General features: G+C 33.2%; 1 protein-coding gene across 1 annotated transcript; it reads left to right on the top strand.

Moving 5' to 3' along the window:
- Positions 1 to 359: 359 nt before the first annotated feature.
- Positions 360 to 14,634, top strand: Hwt (heavyweight). Its single transcript, XM_026637294.2, has 6 exons — positions 360 to 723; positions 6,633 to 7,059; positions 9,335 to 11,395; positions 11,859 to 12,003; positions 12,191 to 12,310; positions 12,418 to 14,634. The coding sequence occupies exons 1-6, from the start codon at positions 655 to 657 to the stop codon at positions 12,602 to 12,604; spliced, it is 3,009 nt and encodes a 1,002-aa protein (XP_026493079.1). The 5' UTR covers positions 360 to 654; the 3' UTR covers positions 12,605 to 14,634.
- The last annotated feature ends 5,111 nt before the right edge of the window (positions 14,635 to 19,745 follow it).

Genomic DNA, 19,745 nt, shown 5'->3' with positions numbered 1-19,745 from the left:
ACCTCAAAACGGCATTCGACCTAGTCGAGTTCGTAATCTAACATAACGAGTCGAAATTTAAACGCGAAAGTTTGTTTCTATAGTCAGCTAAATTAAAACATTCTAATTTACACTTTGGGTATTCGTGATAAAGATTAAACTTGCGTAATATACTTAAGGACACGTGCGGAATCGAGGTATTAATGGAGTTCGCTTCATATAACAAAGCACTTCAGCGCTTTAGAAAGTACGTTCATATTGTGTTGCGTTAAGAACGGCACCCAAGCAAGCGCTTTACCGCTAAATGGTTTATTCCACCGCGCGATGACTCAAGCCTCGGTAAACAGTATGCGGGGCGATGAGTCACCGTTTTACACATTCGCGTATAGTGTTTGAGCCGTGTTGTCAGTCTACAGTTGGACTCGTCAAGTAGGCAACCGAACCGTTTTAGGCGTTTATATCGCAGGTTTTTTACTGCCCAACGCCTAGACTTACACAAGAACTAACAACAAAAACATTAAGTTTATGGAACGAGAACAAGTAGTGTGAAAGTGTATTTAGTTCTAGTTTAGCGGTTTATATGTGTGCGTGTCACTACTGAAACGGTCGATAAAGTTGATGGACGTTCTGTGCTATTTGTGAATTCCTTACATACTTCTATTAGTACTTGTGACAATGCCTTCTAACAAGAAGTTGATGTCGAAAATGCGACAAATAGCACAATGGATTTTGGTGGCGCATGTGGTAAGTAAAACCTAGTCAAAGAATACAGGTGTATTTACTATTGTTTTTGTATGTATTCATGTATGTATATGATTACGATACCGATAATAGGAAGCAATGACGATGTAAATCATTATCAATCTGTAGAACACTTATGCAACCAATAGATTATACAAAATAATACAATTTTATCTAGGTATTTAATTAAGTACCTACTTCTTGATTTGAAGACGTATAATGTCGATGAATCATACAAAAAAAAATTTGCTGAACGTGACCGTTTTGAACTTCGTTTAGTCAAAGTCAAACAAAATACACATAGTTACAATACAATAATAGTAGGTGTAAATATTTCGTGTATTTGCAAATGTATCCAGTAGAATATTATAAAAAAGCAAAACGTATCACGTCAATGGTTGATAGATTTGAAATAAATACGTATTCTTTTACGACCTTTTGTTCTTAAACCACATTATAAGAAAGTCGAAGATTAAAATGAAGTAGTAGATATTGATTACAATCCTCTGGCCATCCCCTGGGTTGACGTAACTTAGTTACAAGTTCAGAGAGCAAAGTTTGTACGCTGATAGACGCAATCTTTTTATTGAAACAAAATAAAGATCAAAACTACAAAGTTAAAGCAATTTCCAATCCAATGTAAATTAGATTTCGAAGTCGAATTTATATGTTTTAATGGTCTGATGTTAATTTGAAAATAAAGTAATATTTCAACACATTCAACGCAGAACTTAACGTCTAAAATATCATATGCATTTACAATGATGCAGTTAGAAGCATTCCTAGTTTACAATAATAATTTATTTTCGTACCATCCGGTCTCCCGTTGATCTGTCTCGGGAAAGGCATTCACAAATAGTGAGCTCCGACAGATGAGAAAAATATGAATAAATACAGCTCCTGCTGGAACACAATGACAAGCAATAGTTTCTAAAAAAAAATCCATTCCCTAAACACGTGTTCTGTAAATCTTGCCCTTTAAAGTAACGGAAACATTCCATAAAATATATTAAAATCTGAATAGTAAGTGTTAATGACAATATTTGAAGTGAATGTCCTTTTAAAGGAAGGACGAAGTTTCTTTCATAATTGCTCCCTTCATTGAATCATTTGTAAGGGTCTACTTAAGAAGACCCTCGGTCCTTTAGGCGATTTGGACTTGCAACTTAGTAATTAAGCTTATTTCCCATCTCCGCCTGTTTTCATTTGCAACAATTGTGTCTAATTTTGTCACGTCAGTACTCTTGGTAGGAAGCCGTACTTAAAGACAATTCATTTTAATTAATAGTTAAAATTTAGTTTGTCTGGAATGAGTTTTCATGTACGTTTAAATAAATTTCTAAAAGTAAATAGAAAAGAGAATTGAATAGACATGTATCAGACATTAAGGCTTACGGTCCAATAACAGAGTATGATTGAAAAGCACGTCCGCGATGCTTGTTTTGAAAGTGAAAAGAATAAAAGACACTGTTTAACTCAGTTGCGTGGAACCTGTTTGCCGGCTCTGGTTTGCTGAACGTGACTAGACAGGAGTTCACAACGTAAGATTGACCGCGCCAATTGTGGACGGGGAAATTGCAGTCCAACCAGTCTGTTAATTCCTGCAGACATTTAGCCGCTGAATTACATTATACCCAAGTTAGAAGGTTACGATTGTATAGAAAGAATGCTACCGATCTCAAATAAGCGTATTTACTACTAGGATAGTCGTGTTTGTCTCGAATAATTTAAAGTTAATTGTTGATTGATATGATTATATTTGTAAACAAAAACCAGCACAAAGACACTGGTGAATCATCTTGAATTAAATGTAAATCTTAAGTGATGTAAATTGTTTTTAAAATGTTTGGATAACCCAGCATTTTTATCTTGTAAATAAATAACAATTTATTTTATTAATGAGCTCGTATTATATACATTATGTTTCGGAATCTTCAAGCAAGAAATATCTCTAAATATTTAAAATTTCCTGGGGCCTTGGTCGGCTTTTTTTATCTGATTCGCAGTCGTCTGAGATTTTTCCATACAGAACCGATGACTGATCAAAGAAGCATTTAATGTTTATGTTATACGACACTGCAGCGTACTATTTTAGGCTGGGCAGCCAGGAGGCGTGTCTCCGGTATTTATAAATCGCCCGGCTGACTCATGTGGCCGTCTGAAAACTACATCTTGTCCCACATCCTTCATTCTGTTGGTATTACTCATAGCGGGCGAACCCGGAATCACACTTTCTCTATTCCTATAGAATATTTTTTGTTCATCGTCGCCTACTCTCTAGAGAAAAGTAATTATTCCTTTCATATCATTGATGTGTTAAACTTGTGAGTATTTATAGACATCTAATGATTTGGACACCTTTTGATTTTTAGCATGATAGCCAATATATTTTTTTTTTAATCGTAATTCATTTTAATTTAAAATATACGTCAATCATTTACATATTCAGTGACGTATTCTTTTAAAAACATTGTAAGAATTAGTTTTTTTCGATAAATTATTTATTTATTAGAGACATTGAAAAAACAATTCAATGCATAATTTTAATTTTATGGTTTATATTCTTTAACTTATTTGAATCTACAGGGTTATTGGTAATTCGACGCATTCCCGTTGGGAGGTAATAGGGGTGACTATTTGCAATAATTTTAACTTCCATATGCATTATGCAAAAGTGAACCATTTTTGAGTTATCGCGTTTTTTCGATTTTTTAAAAATAAGTCAAAAATGCAACTTCAAAAATTTATTATAAAAAAGTATCAAGTAAAATCTTTTTTTTTCTTCTCATTTATAAAAACGATTAAACACTGGATATTTTTCAATATTTAAACAATAATTATCGGTCCAAATTTAAAAATGGAACGATATTATTTCAATATTTTTTTTATTTTTTTCCCTCAAATATGCCTGAAAAAACAAAAAAAATCATGAAACTTGTTCTGCAGATTATTTTAAAAACATAATCGTTTACTTAGCTTTCCGAAAATGTATAAAAACTAAGAATTTATTTCAAAGCAACCGAAATAAAATGATTAGAAAGGACGTTGGTGGAAATTCGTATTCGAAAATGACCGAATTCGTACTAAAGGTCGCTCTTTAAAATTCCCACAAAATTGATTTAAAATAATAACCAATGTAAAAAATCTTACATATTTACTTAACTTACTTAATACAAATTTAAAATAAAATTTAGATACATAAACAGTTCAGTAGCTAAGTTACAATTAAGATATTTTGTATTATCATTTTAATCCTGTGCACGTTATTTACGAAGAGGATGTTGAAAGAAGAGTTGCTTTCTGAAGATTCATGCTTAATGAGGATTTAGAAGATGCATCTTTTTTGAAAAAAATGGTATTACTAACTACCACAATAAATATTATTGGAGTGAAAAAGTGTACAAAAAATAGTTCGTAATATGTAGGTAAGGTTATCTCGTTAAAACATATGACGTTATTTATATAGTAAAGTAAACCACAAGCGTGATACGGTTACATCATTTTGTTATTATGGTTTTGTAAAAACATATAGGTATTCCTCTTGTGCAAAATTTCCATTTGATAAGATAATACATTTCAATTTAAAAGCGATAGGTCTCCAACATTCACGGAAACAAAAAAATTATAATAAAGAATATTTATTGAATCCTCGTTTATTTTTCTACTCAAATTTATTTACTTAGAAATAAAACATAGACAAGTTTTAAATTCATTCGAAGCAATTCGAATGATAATTCTCATTAGGCCTTGCTTCGTATAAATTGTCCATGTCGTTTCTACAGGAAGTTGACTATTAGTATTATACGTGTAGTTGTCGAGGAAGTGAGTTGTAGTTTATTTCCCCATTATGCGATGCGATTGATGAATAGCCAGAAGTGAACATGTGTGCTTGAGCAGTTTCAATTTGATCCCTCTCGGCTAACCCCTTCCGATTCAATAGGAACATTGATTTGAATTGGTAAATAAAACGAAACGAATAATGCCCTCATACGCATCACTATATAAATCCGAATGAATTTATTTTTGTTTCAAAAAAAAGGATTCTTTATTGCTTTATCTCGTCGAGATAAACAAATTTCGAGTGGAAGTGAGTCACTATCTTTAATCATAACCTTGATAATTTATGAAATTTAATTGAATATGAAATAGATTTTTTTTAATTAGAGCTTTTATAATTTTGTGCGTGAAAACGCTTCGACCGACTCTAATTAAGCGTCGGAACAAAATATGTAAATAGCGGAGAAAATCTCGTAGACATCGCAAATCAAAACGAGGGTGGTGCGACCGATGTTTAATTATGTAAATAAATTTTCATGCGTAGGAAGGAATCGTTAAACAATGCGCCAGATGAGGCTAGCCCTAGCCTCCACTCAATGGTAAAAGTTTGAATAAAGAACAGGCCTGGGGCCAGCTACAAAACCGGCTCACAATCCTTTTATTTTATTTATAAAGTCACCCTCGCGACGTATAATGACTGCTTGCACGTTTAATGTATTTAATCAGTTCTTATACGATGATTGTGGGTAGACGAAATTTCGTATTGAATGATCTTGATCGTAACGTTGGATGAAAGAGACTTTTATAGTGTTTGGCAATCAGATTATGTAAGTATTACGTGTGGAAGTCGTTGAATAAACTCTCATTCAGGTTAAGATTTCTCGAAATTTAATGCTAGTAAATCCTAAACCCGCCCTTAATGAGGGCTTAAGACCCTTCGTGCCCGGAGGCGCGGATGTTGGAGCTCATCACGGGGTCGACCACATTGAAACATCATTAATTCTATGAATTAAATTAAAAACAATTATATTCATACTAAATATCTCGATTCCCCACTATGAAATGCAGTTGACACTTTTATTTTTGTCATTTAATAAATTCTATCCAATATAAAAATATATTTATTTATACTTAAATAAGCTATCACACCATTAATTTGGTGGGTATTGTTACGATCGCGCTAACAGCTCGTAAGAGTGTGTAGGATTTGGGTTTTTTAAAACAATTATATCGATAATAACTAACAAATATTTTTGTTACTCCGTGTATCTTACAACGTATTAAGATAACCTTCAAAATTTAATCAAATTTATATAATGAATATTATGTGTTTGTATTTAGTTGTGCTTTTTTTTATTATATTATTATATCATTTTTATTATTACTTTGAAAATAATATTTAATAAACGTTTCAGTCTTGTTATAATATTAATTTAACGAGGTACTTTATCGATAAAGTTTTTAATCCTATGATGATAATCAATGTATAATTCCGCGCGTTTTTATTGCCGATATATACATGGTGTGTCTTTATGTGTAAATTAGCTATTGAAGAGTCTTCAACAAACAACTTACTCGAATTGACTATGTACGAAATAAATAAAAAACAACCTTTAAAACTTATTTATCTTATAAATCTTATTTTTTTATGTCCACGAGTTTATTATTTTGACAAATTTATTATAAATGTAATAGCGTTGATGTTTGCAATAAAAAATGACATTCCAAACTAAATTTGACCAGCCTCTGAAACGTTATCACCTCATCGTATCGTCAATGCAAGCGCAATATCTCATAATATTCTTTATGCTCCCTCTCATAAACAGAAACGTTCCCCGGTAATGACACCCCGTCTAGGGGAAAGAACGTCTAACCGACCGTTACGATCGGCGGATATGTGACCGCTGCATTTTATTACCACTTTACTCTGCCACATAATCGTCCTTCATGATGAAGGGCTTCCTTCCAACTAATAGTCACTTGGTATGCGGAATCCCTTGTTCTATATTTTCGTATTGTAGCGTGTACTTACATCGTATCGATCCACATCACATATAATAAAAAAAATAAGCGAATGGTTTTTAATTGATAATTAACATTGAAATAAAGAATTTAACAAAAGTAATTTGTTTCAGGTTGAATTCTTAGAGGCTTATTGTACACCACGCGACACAGCCAGACGATCACCGCAGCGTAGTCGCCGGTCAAGGGAGCCTAGACGCTCACCCGACACATCCAGATGGCGTTACGAATCGCGTCGTCACAATTACGACGTTGACTCAAGACGACCATACGAATACGAATCAAGAAGATATTTCGGTAGAGAATACGACGCAGATTCTGGAAGACGACCCGCTTTTGACGCGGAATCAGCTCGTCGAAGAGCAGATTACGAGTCGGCAAGACGGACTGATTTCGACTTGTCAGCTCCTGAAGTTTCTAGACGTAGTCCCGAAAGTGCACCTGAAGGTTCGGCCGATTCTCCGCCCGAACCTGCGCCTTCCGCGCCACTGCGCCAAGAGAGACAGTCCAGACATCGGGCTCAACCATATTACGAATCTGGTGAGTTTATTTGTAATTCATTTTTTACGTAACTATGTAATAGTTGTGACAGCTGTTCAAGGGTTTTATATAAAGTATCGTTCGTTTACTTGTTAAATAATTATATTAGGTTTTATAATATTTAAAATAAACTAGTGACATATAAGGATTGGAAAAATAATTCAATTGAAATATAAAAACTAATACGAATAGCCATTTCACCTTCATTAAAATATATATAATTCATATAAATATAAGTAGAAATATTAATATTATTTATTTAATGTACGTAAATTCTTAGCTAGGATTGTACCCTCGCTCATCTCCTAAGACCGCACAAAGCCTCTTTTCTCGCACAACAATCGCGGTTGAGACTTGTTACGGCATTGTTCTCGAGATCTTATCTAGTCCTGTCCGTTTGTCGTAGAAATGAAAAGAAAACAGCTTGCACGCCATTCCTCGTTACAAACATTCTCGGGTTGGTTTAATTAACTTGTTCACAATTTCATTTTTAAAAAAGTAAACTATGTCAACATAGTTTTACTTCGACATGTCAGTCGCTTGACGAGAACTACTTTCTTTTATTAAATTTCGAAATGTATGCATACGTATATTAAAAGGGTATACAGCATATAAGTTGTTTATAGTGATGTGAATTAATGCGCTTTTTTAAGTGAATCAATTTATTACTATTACACATACAGATCCAAAAATTGGCGATTTTTTTTTTAAGATGATATACCTCTTATGTTATAAAGACGTTGTAAGCTTCCATGGAATATCCACAATTAGAGCCGAGGTAATAAACGCCGCGCTAGGCATCAACAACAATGGCGACTTTTAATCAGCCTTTTTTCTGCTAGTTCGTCTAGACTCGGAAAAATGTCTCGACATAATAAACAGTGGCTTTTGATTTGCAATGTCGTTTGTCTATGGAAAGATTTTTTCATTTTATCTTGATTAATATGAGTTTGTTTACCACTTACATAATGAGAATTATTAAAAGTACATAACATTATGCGTAGGAATAAATACGAACATATACGAAGCATTTAATGAATATTTTTACTTTCGAGAGCATATAATTATGTCTCTAATATTCAGTCACGATGACAATTCCAGCTAACTTTCAGTTCAAATCCGTGTAATTTTAACTTAATTGTTTAATAGCTTTATTCTAAACCGGCGCCTTTGACATTGCTTCAAACGTTTTTGAAAGACATTTAACACGTTAATCGAGGTAATTCAACAAATTTCGACTCGTAGGGGCTCATGTCCATTCACGTGGAAAAGCAATTACGTCACGTAATGACGTCACTTTGCAACCCTCTGCGCTAATGGACAATTTGCACTGTTTTCGTATTAGTTACGAGGAATAAATATTGGTGTTTTTTCTTGGTACTAAACCTTAGATTTATCTATCAACTCATGGACGTAGAAGTACAACATGCTAGTTGTAGATATTTGTCTCAACTTGGGGCTTTAAATCCAGACTTTTTGTGCTCAACATGCATTCAGAGATGTGCCTTTGTTGTGCGAGGCAAGGAATTTTCATTAGGGTATTTCTACTTGCCTTTGAAATAACATTAGCATCGCATGCACGAGTTAAAGGGGATTTATTGCATTCATTAACCTTAGCGTTATAAGAGTACTTCAGTTAATCTCAAAAAAATGAAAGCGATTGAACACAACATCGCAATGATTTTACATTCAAAAACGCTTCATGATACTATGAATACGTTAATAGCAAGTTAGTTAGTTAACACGATATATATGAATTAAAGAATAAATACCATTATCAAATCCAAATAAAAATGACTATGGTCTTCACTTTTAAATATTTTTATCAAACAATTAAAAAAAACACTCGCACCTTTAAAAAGTTTAAACGAGGAACTTTAGTCAAGAAATAGCAATAAGATTTACTCAGGACTTTTTTTAATAATAGGGGAACATTTTTCCATTCTTTATGATTGACTGCTTTCTTGAAGGATCGTGAAAGTACAATTCCGGACGCTCATTTAAACGACGCCACTTGAGACTAACTGCGGCCTCAGACTTACGGAACGTTTACGAACCTACTTCTAGCTCGCTGCTTTCATTTTATCTTCTAAAAGTCTTCCAATTTTGCGGCGACGGTTATACGTTTTGCTATTTAAATAATTTCTAGAATTTTTTTTCGAGATAATGTGTTTTTCCATAAGCATACGATAGTTAAAATAGAACGTCTTAAACGGCACACAATAATTTTATTAATATCTGTAATTATGTCTAATGGTGATTATTATTGTTTTAGAATCGAGTTCAGAAGACAGATCATCATCAACTGAAATCGAAGAGGACGAGTTTGGTGAATTCGATCCATTTGCAACTGCACCATCCTTGCATTCGCCAGACAGTGGTCGGTCTGATCCACGATACGCAAACGCCCCTAGAAGAAATCCTAGCCCATATTATTACGGCGATTTGTTCAAAACTGCCCCGCCACCACCTGCTCCTACAGCGCCGACTGTTTCATCGACGTCTTCGTCTCGTGGCCCACGGTATAGAAAGTCAGCCAGTCTTGACGCTCCCCACGTTGCTCAAAGACCAAATCTGCCTAAAAGATTTTCAGTGGCAGAAGATGGATTCCGTGAGCTAGAACGATCATCATCATCGTCCGGCGAGAGCGCGTGGATGCCGCCAAGGCGTCGCGGGCGCGACGCGGCCGGCTGCGTGTGCGCCGCGCCCGAAGATGTAGAGGAGCATAGATCTTCTCGTAGCGTATTTTACGTGCCGGCGCCATTGCCACGCTGGCCACAAGAAATGACCACACGACAGATTTACGAAACGGCCTTTGACTGTAAAATAGCACGGTCTGATGATGACTTAGATGATTTCGACCGCGTTAGTAATCATCCAGCGCTCTTGCAAGCTGAGGAACGCAAGGTTATATCATCTGCCTCATCTGCATTTGAAGCTGTAGAACGTAGTGAACCAGATTATAAAGGTCGCCGTAAGGTGACTATGAAAACTGATAGTGTTCGTCGTTCAAAGATTCCTACTATTCGCCAAAAGAGAGAAAATGAGAGTAACGCATCAGCACTCTCGGAGGAGATGGAGAAAGTGCACATTGAAGATGAAGATCGTACATCAACATCTCAACTGCCGTTACGCGGTTATACTCCTTCTCCACCATCTACAGCGCCGTTACCTACAAAATTTCAACAAAAAGACGGATCTGCAATGAATAGTATCAAAAGTGCTCCAAATTTGCCTCAAACCCAGCCATCACATCCCCGCCTAAAAGATTTAAGACTGCCGGTAAAATCTCTACGGGCTAGGGACACGCCAACCAGTAGTGACGCTAGTATGACTGACGTTAAAGCTTCTGTATCTACAGAACTTGACGTTGGACAACGTTTGAGGGATTCCAGTCGCGAGTCTCGTGATGGTGATGATGAAAGGGTGCAATCAAAAGACGGTATTTTTTTAGAGATTAAGGGTCGACCCACTTCCGATTCTGATACACCCGAAATGAATCGGTACAAGGGGCCTAAGGGGGTCGGCCCTATAATGGAGTTTAAAGGCAGGCCCGGAGTAGCTCGTCCACGTCGAAAGTATTCAAGCACCGAGAGCATGGCAACAAGCAGTAGTGGAGGCAGCATGGAGTCACTAAGGAGCAGCAACAGTGAAGGAGACAGGAGTAGTAGTAGTTCTGAAAGTCGACACTCATCATCCTTAAGTTCACATAGCTCTGATTCCGGAAACGTACCATTTATTAAATCACATCATATGCAGCTTTCGGGGTTTGGACATCATCCGAATAAACTACACATTTTAAGTCCTATATCAGACAAATCTTCCCAGGAGCCAGCATCAGAAACATCTGATAACAATAAAAATAATAACTCACAAAAAGTATCTCCCGAAGATGGTGATATGGGTAACACGACAATACAAACTACTGTTGAAATTTTACCTAAGCCGAAAAGGCGGGCTTTACAAAACAGAAATTTGTTAAATCTGACGTTTAGGCATTCAACTCCCGGTGACACAGAAATACAAGGTTCCGACAGTGGTATATCAATTCATTCGAGAGAAGGTGTAGATTCACGGAATGCATTTATAAATTTCAAAAACAGCAACACAGAAGAAGAACGTAAAGATGATGCTGTTGATCTTTCTGACCTTCCGTTTGACATGCCAAAATTACGAAGACGTCGAGCTGAAGCCGAAGTTGACCTTCGCACTTTGCCGTTTGATATGCCTAAATTGAGACGTAAATTACGTGGACAATCGTTGCAACTGAACAATGATTTTGGAGAGGCTATATCTAACGCTTCTTCGAGTCAAAGCGTTCAAGATTTAAACCAAGGTGAGCTAAGTTCAGATTAAAATAAATTTATTGAAAAAAATTACAACGTAAATGACTTTATCTAGTAAAAGCTTATTATATCACAAGGGTTTTTACATGTCAATCCATAAGAAAGAAATCTGTAGAGGGTCTGTCGTCTCGCATTTTCGAGATCTGTCGGTAACTTGAAGTGAAGTCTACTACCGAATTATGCCGATTAAGACGTATGACTTCGAATTCTTTTATACAAACTGCTCCGACGCCCTTCTAATATTTAATATACTTGAGTGCTCTTTGTGGGAACTTTTCCCTTTATGTTCTGAGCAATTTGTAAACGTACAGTTGAGTTAAGAGTTTAGATAAGTTGCAATTTGACATTTAATGAACTTTGACTTTTGTGAACGCATGTATCTATCATGATAAAGATTCTTATTACTTAAAATTGTATCAGAATATGTCTATGTATAAAAACATTTTTTTTTAGGAAAAAAACATCGTGAGAAATTGACTTTGAATTTTGAAAGTGGCACTGGTAGCTCCGGTAGTGCGAAAGGATTACATTTGAACTTAGGACCTATAGCGCCGCCACGGGACCTGGTTGATGCTACTCTTCCACTAGACCGACAAGGGTGAGTTGAATTTATCCTTCAATCATTATTAATGTAACACACAAATGCTCATAATAATCATAGAATAATTATCCATGTAACTATTATATACATACATAATATCAAACGTCATGGCATAAAATGGAACAAAAATTGGCATAATTATCGTGTTCGATTGTTAATAAAAATGTATTTTTTTTTATTCCAGGTGGTATCATGGAACGTTATCGCGTTTGGAAGCTGAGGGATTACTAAGAGATGCCGATGAGGGAGCATTCTTAGTAAGAAATAGCGAGTCCGCTAAACACGACTACTCGCTTAGCTTGAAGTGAGTTTTTGACTATTTTTTATCTCAAATAATATTATTTCAACACTAGTAATAATACTTTTCATATTTTAAAAAAAATATTTAATAATTTTTTTTTTGTTTTCTAGATCCACCCGTGGCTTTATGCACATGCGGATATGTCGCGGGGGTGACGGTTACACTTTGGGAGGGGCTGCTACCGCCTTCCCCAACGTACCCGCTCTAATGAGACACTACGTCACGGCTCAAAGGCTTCCAGTTAGAGGTGCTGAACACATGGCTCTATCGACTCCACTGCCAGCTGTTATGCTTTGAAATCTTTGGGAAACATTGATTGGAATTAATCAAAGAACCCGATGTATGGCGTTCTTTCAGCTTCTTTGATGATTCGTTCGCTTTGTAGGAGCTTGGACGGTACAAGTATACATTTCGTAGCACTCAGTTAACGGTTCAGTGAGGAACTTCAAGCTGTACGAAAGGCCACGTGTATATAAATAAGACGCAATAAACTTTGAGTTTTGTGTCAAATTACGTTTTTAATACTTAAGCGTAAAATATAGCAGCAGTTATTTATTATATGTGAATAGTTTTAGTAACCAGTGAATAATACCAAAGAGGACATACGTACATAGAAATGTTTTTTTCTATGGGGCTTGCAAAATGTTTGTTCGCTCGGAACGTTGTCATAATACGACGGCGGTGTTTACCGTTAAGAGCTAGTGCTTATATTATTACGAAAGCCTCAACAGCATTAAAAATATGAGCATATTATATTTTATTTATTATAAAATATATTTTTTTTTTTAAACAATAAGATATTTAATCCAATACAATGGACCATTTAAAAATAGCTCGAGACTTTAATAAATAATTAAGCGCTTGCTTTACACTTATGCTAGTCCCAACACCGCAGCAACCTGTATTGATATTTAAATTATTATGTATGTAATTATTAATGTGAGTTCCACGGTAACATTAGATTTAATTTAAATTTGTATAAGTAATTTTATTTACTCTAAACTTATAACACATTATAAACCAATTAGTTTTGTTAAGAAAATATACAATATATATCACTAGTACGTCATATTCAGTATATGATGAAATATGGCCAAGGTCATAATAGCCAAGTATATGTCACGAAGGCCACTTAAACGATATTTAATAATAATAATAATTTAAAAAGGTTTCGTTTTAATTTTTTAGCTATCTTAGCAGCTACATGTATAAAGGCCTAAAAGCAAAATGCTTAACTTAATATTATTATTTTTCTTCTAACACTTAGATAAAGGCAAGTATATGTTATGCTTTTGTATATGCCGTTTAAAAATAATTATGGATCCATAGATTAAAATGAGGTCAAATATAATAATAAAACGACTGTCTTTTATTAAATAGAACAATTTGTGAGTGAACACTGTTATCACACAATACAATCTACAATTTATTATGGACCTTATTTCTATAATTAGAAGGTTGGTTTTTGCTTATAAATAACATAGTGACTCATCGACTCATAGTCACGAAAATCGTATCGATTTGAAAAGGAACAAACTGGTACACGAAATGTGACACTCCTACAAGGCGGTCACTCTATTCACGTATTTTCTATATTTAGCAATAGTTATAAGATCAATAAATTTTGCACCGTAGCATAAAACAATAGATTTTCATCAATTTGAGCTTTAGTAAGTAAGTACAGAGTACAATCACTGTTATGATAAATATCTTCAATATGTAATTTAATAAAAGTCCATATGTTTACGATAAGGGACGTTTAGAAGTACTCATTAGATAAATAGAAAGACCATTTTGATACGGCTTTCATACTGTATTTATATGAAAAAGCGTAGCAAACATTTCAATTTTACTGTAGGTAACTCGATCCCGATGTTATATGGCACGGCATATAATTAAGATCATAGAGAAGAATGCACATGTTATGTAACATTCACATTGACTTATTTATATTTTTTGTTATATTAGAATTAAGTAGGTTTGTAAAGTGTTTATGGGCCCCTGGTATTTATAATCCATAGATAAGTTTTTTTTTTTTTTTTTTTCATTTAAAACTGTCGCTTTATTCTAAAGTGTTTTCAACGAGCGACGTTTTCAAGAACATTTAAAATTCAAGTGATATGTTTAAAATATGAAGTACGTTTCATAAAGGCTTTATTCAGGAATAACATTTCTAATAAAGCGACGGTTGAATGAAGGTGTCAGCTATTATTTCTTATCGTTCTTTCTGTGATTTAGTTTGATAAAATGAAACGCCAAAAATATTAGTATGTAATTAGAAAACTTCGTGTGGAATATCGCTTTATTGATACGATGTCGAAATGACATGAATATTAATAAAGCAACGTGATCTCATATTTCTTCCCTTGATGTTTCAGTTACCTTAGTTTTAATTTCGATTAATTTGTACCTGATTTTGAAAACTAACGATGTTGTTTGAGACTTAAAATTACGTTTTAACAGATTTATTTTGTTACTAAGTAAGACACATTAGTAATAACTGTAGTTGTGTATGGGAACGAGCGAATTTCAGTGTAATGTGAAAAATATTAATTGTATGTATTTTATTCAACCACCGCAGAGCAGCTTGAGCAAGCGTGCAAATAATTTTTAATACATAATTTAATATAAATCTTTATCACTAAGTGGATAAATTTATATGAACAAGATTAAACTATGTTCATTTATTATTATCTAACACACCTTATCTTGCCCTCGAGATGAGACGTTTTACTGTTTCTTTGATTGTATGGGCTATTGCGTTTGTTCGATGTACATGCTTTTGTATTTCCGGATAGTCTGTAACGAAGGAACACGAGTTTTTTCTTGTTCATGCATTTATTTCCTTTGTATTTAAAGTAGTAATTGCATAATGGAAGGTAGAATAATAAATTCCTGTTGGAAGTTTTGAAGTGTCAAAATTTTTTCATGAAACGACGTAGGTTCGAGTCGTTTGTTAGGTAAAATTATAGCTTATCGTAGTTATAATCAATTATAATTTTTGAAGGTGTAGTTTGAAATGAATGATGAAATAAAAAAAATATTAAAAAAATATATTACATTTTATTTAACCATAAAAACCTTTATTATTATTATTAAGATTATATAAGAACTATTAAAAAGCGTACTTAATACAAAAAATAATGTATTACTACATAATAATCTACTATTGTAATAATAATTGTATTGTAAACATCTGACAGCAAGGGTACCGTTAACCGTTAAAGCTACGGATTTTTTGTTTTAGTAAACATTTTTAGATTTCATAAAATGATTTGGTCAGCAAAAAATGCAGTTCCTACATACAGAACTTGTGTCATTGTCATAGAAAGATCAAAATTTTATAAGGGGACTACTGAAGACCACTTGTAATACCAGATATAATAATAGACTGTACTATTTGTTAACAAATGAATTGACTGAATGCATTTAAGAAAAATAATTTATAAAAAGATTAAATCGACTTCAAAATCAGTAACAACTAGTGAACTAAAAATAGAAAAATAATATTTTTTAGGACTTACGAAAAGAACAACAAAATTCAAAAACAGATTTGTCTAAGATATACCTAATTCAGTACACACACCGAAAATTTTTTTGAGGTCGGCACACACACACTGCCGCACAGAACACAAATAAAAAAATAAAATCTTATTATAGGTACATTATACCTATACCTACGTACTCCTATTATTATTAGACCCCACTGCTAGTTAATAAGAATAGAAGTACGAGCCCCGTGGCTTCACCCGCATCAAATTCTGTTATCCCAGGAATTTAGGGACAAAGCACATAATTTCATCTTTATCGATTCAGTAGTAGGTAAAGAAGTAGTACCAAACATACTCTTGGATTTATTGCATCCACTATATGGAATAACACAATAATAATAACTATACAACTACCTACCTATATTTTATTATGAGTAATTTACTTGTAGTGTGTAGTTGTTGTGAAGTGTACCTTACTTAAATAAAAAAAAATCATCTCGATACTACTTTTAGTTTACGAGAAATTCGTGGACAAACCTATAAACATACAAACATACACTTACGAAATTAAGCACATGTGCTTGGAAGTCTTGGATTATCATACTCAAATATTATTCAATTCTAATAATTTTACATAGGTACATACATACATGTTGAATTGATAACCTCGTTTTTTTGAAGTCGCTTAAAATTAGGTGTATGTTATCTAATAAATAATATACTGAAACTGGATATAAGGCATTTTTTATGAATTCCAGTGCTAAGAAGTAATTTTGGAAATTCTATCTATAAATATTAAATTTTTATTTATATACCTTATTTTTTCTATACTCTTGTAGAAATATTGAAGGAGTAAAATAATGTTTTTTTTATGTAAAATTATTTATATTGTTAGTCTTTTGTCTATTCAGGTACTTTTACCAGTCTTATTTAAAAAATCATAAAATGTTATATGCGAATGTTCTGATATTATTTTGTTGGTAAACAATAAAATATGACCATACCTAACGTTTCGCCACTATTGATTATTATTACATTTGTTTTTTTCAATTACTTTATGTGAGGCTCAAATTTGCTAGTATAAAGAGTAGTTTATATAAATATTATTAATTTGTTGACGCCATAGCATTGCTACTAAATGAATTATATGGATGTTTACACTCGAACACATTACTTTTTAATGTATTATTTATAAAGTTACCCTCCAGCATACCCCCGGTGAGTTCCGAAAAAGAGTATTCAATCACTAAGTTCCTAGGTGAACGTTATGTAATTGACAGCACGTCATTCCATTTAACGTGAAGTAATATTTTCTTTTTTTATGGTGTGTGTGGCAAACGAGCAGGAGGACACACACACAGGGGTTTGCAGGTGCGTTGCCGGCCTTTATGGAATGAGTTTTAATTTATAACGGAAAAACATTACAAAACAAAAAGTGTTATAGTGTTATGGCATAAACATCACATTGTTTATGTACAGTGTAAATTTTCATTATAGGTAAATGGAAATAAGGCACTCGACTAAGGTAGATAAACACCAAGAAAAAAAAATACAAATAAGTTTAATGGAATATAAATTATAGTCAAGAAAAAAACTATTAAGGACCTTTCTAGGATTTCAATAATATTTATTCTTAACTAAATTGACAAAACTCTGCTCATTGTGTTTGGTAAGTATAACTTAAACAGCTGCAATTTTCTTAAAGAATAATATTATTGAATTTTCTTCAAGGATTCAAAATTCGACAAAAATGCACTAAATCGATTTTACTTTGTTTTAATTACCTTTACAATCACGCGAATTTAATGATAGCGTAGGGAAATTTTTGTTACAAAAAACATCCAAGCTGGCGAATCCGAGGTACTGAATAATTGAACACACCTTTATGTCAATCTCGGTGTTTTTATTAAAACAATGTCTGTTATTTTCAGATAGTTTTACCTGATTTTTTTTTTTGTAAAAACTATGTAGGTGAATACTATGTATAAAATGTTTTATAATAAAATAATTATTAATAAAACATTATATTCATCGATTAGGGAATCAAAACGAAATGAAATTACAGTATGAGAATTGAAATTGAAAGTCCTTAATTTTGCATACATAATAATATGATAAAATTATGCTTTTTGCCTAATTGCCAACAAGTGGAAAAATTATATATTAGAATTTAGTACAGAGGTTATTGTAATGTGTAGCTGTTTTCTAACTTTATACACTACAACGCCATCTATTATTTTTGTGCTAAAACAGGTAGAAGGTCGGAGAACTCCCTTTGTTCAAGCTATCATTTCAATTAGGATTTGTGAGAGTTAAGTTAGAGTTCTCTAGATGGCGCTGTTTAAATATTTATGAGGTAGGAATACAAATTTATCATATGCGTTTACATACATATATAATATATATATGTACCAAGCAAATTACAATTTGAGTACAGGTAATTAATATTAAAAGTAAAAAAAATGGCTCATTGAATCGATATTTTTTCTTATTTAATTTTTTATAATTTTAAAACTTTATTTTAGGTATTTGAGCAGTTTTTGTATTAAAACAAAATATTAATAAAAGAATAAATCATAACATTCATATAGCATAATTTTAAAATTACCTATTTCAGTCAGTAATTCTGAACAATAAGTATTTACACAGCAATATAATTTAGTTATCAATGACAACAATATAATATTAGTCTACGAGTATCTACCTACTTGTAATATACCGGGATTTCAAAATACCGGGAATCTGAATGAATTTTGCGCCTCTAATCCGCATGTAAATTGACAAAGATCCCGCCGGATAAGCCATGTAATAGAATCTAAGGGACAGAATTTGTGCTTAACTCGTAATAAGACTGCCATCAGCTTAAATGTCGGAAATATCTATATCTATGGACGATAGTGACCACTTACAACCAGTTGGTAAGTTGGTCTATTTGCCCGTCAGCGTACATATACTATACAATAAAAACTTCCTTCTATAAATTTCCTTTATTTTAATCTAATAAAATAAAAATACTTCGCAAGACTTTATTTGATAAGAATGTATCATATACACTCATAGTGTATATGAATGTATGTGGTTGTATATTTATATTAATCGATCGATAGATATCTTAAGCCGAATGCTTTCAATAGCAATAATTAATAACGACCGACTGATTGGGCATTTAAATAATTTAAAATAATCTATTCCTTAATATGATGTAAGGTATTACAATGACGCTGCAATATTAATTCAAAACATACATTTTTTATTCAATTGATTGTAGGTACATCTCGTAGTCGTATGGTATGACGTTGCATACGTTATTGTTTCAACGATCAATAACTTTTAGCAAATGAAATTCGCACATATTAATTAATGGAAGACTTCCTCATACCTTGTACTTATTTAGTACTAGCGACCCGCCCCGGCTTCGCACGGGTGCAATGCTGATACTAAATATACTACAGAATGTTTTACAACGTTCACAGTTTTTCAGTCGTTAGACAATACAAACCGCTATGTCCCTGCGTTTTGAATCTGTAATATCTTCGAAAATATTCATTTACATAACACGCTGTAAATGGCCATATTGATCTATATTCAATGCACAATGCATTTAAGATACTTAATTGGATAAGTATCAATGTTGTATTGAATAATTAAAGGGGGAGGGGTGTCGATTAAACTGTATAGCCACATTGATTACTGGGTCACCAAGCTGCAGGACACGTCGTTTCCAGCCGGATCCAGTAACACGATGACGTTTTGGACTTCTGGCGATACAACCAAATTGGTCAGTTGCTTCGATACCACACTAAACAGTCACTCAGAGAATGACATACAAGAAAACCAAAAAAAAAAATAAAAAAAATAGAAAAAGAAGTAAATTTCGCGCTCAGTACTGGCCCATAACAGAAGTGAAACTTCTTAAATATTGTTCTCTTTAAAAAATGTGATCGAAC

Source organism: Vanessa tameamea, chromosome 14, assembly GCF_037043105.1.
Source record: "Vanessa tameamea isolate UH-Manoa-2023 chromosome 14, ilVanTame1 primary haplotype, whole genome shotgun sequence".
In the NCBI taxonomy this organism is placed as follows: domain Eukaryota; kingdom Metazoa; phylum Arthropoda; class Insecta; order Lepidoptera; family Nymphalidae; genus Vanessa; species Vanessa tameamea.
This window is presented reverse-complemented; position numbering and strand designations above follow the sequence as displayed.

What these genes read in the sequence shown, in the direction of transcription:
- Hwt (XM_026637294.2), top strand. Translation starts at nt 655, where the DNA reads ATGCCTTCTAACAAGAAGTTGATGTCGAAAATGCGACAAATAGCACAA. An exon ending in TCAACCATATTACGAATCTG is followed by an intron (nt 7,060 to 9,334) that starts GTGAGTTTATTT and finishes TTATTGTTTTAG; the next exon opens with AATCGAGTTCAGAAGACAGA. An exon ending in CGTTCAAGATTTAAACCAAG is followed by an intron (nt 11,396 to 11,858) that starts GTGAGCTAAGTT and finishes ATTTTTTTTTAG; the next exon opens with GAAAAAAACATCGTGAGAAA.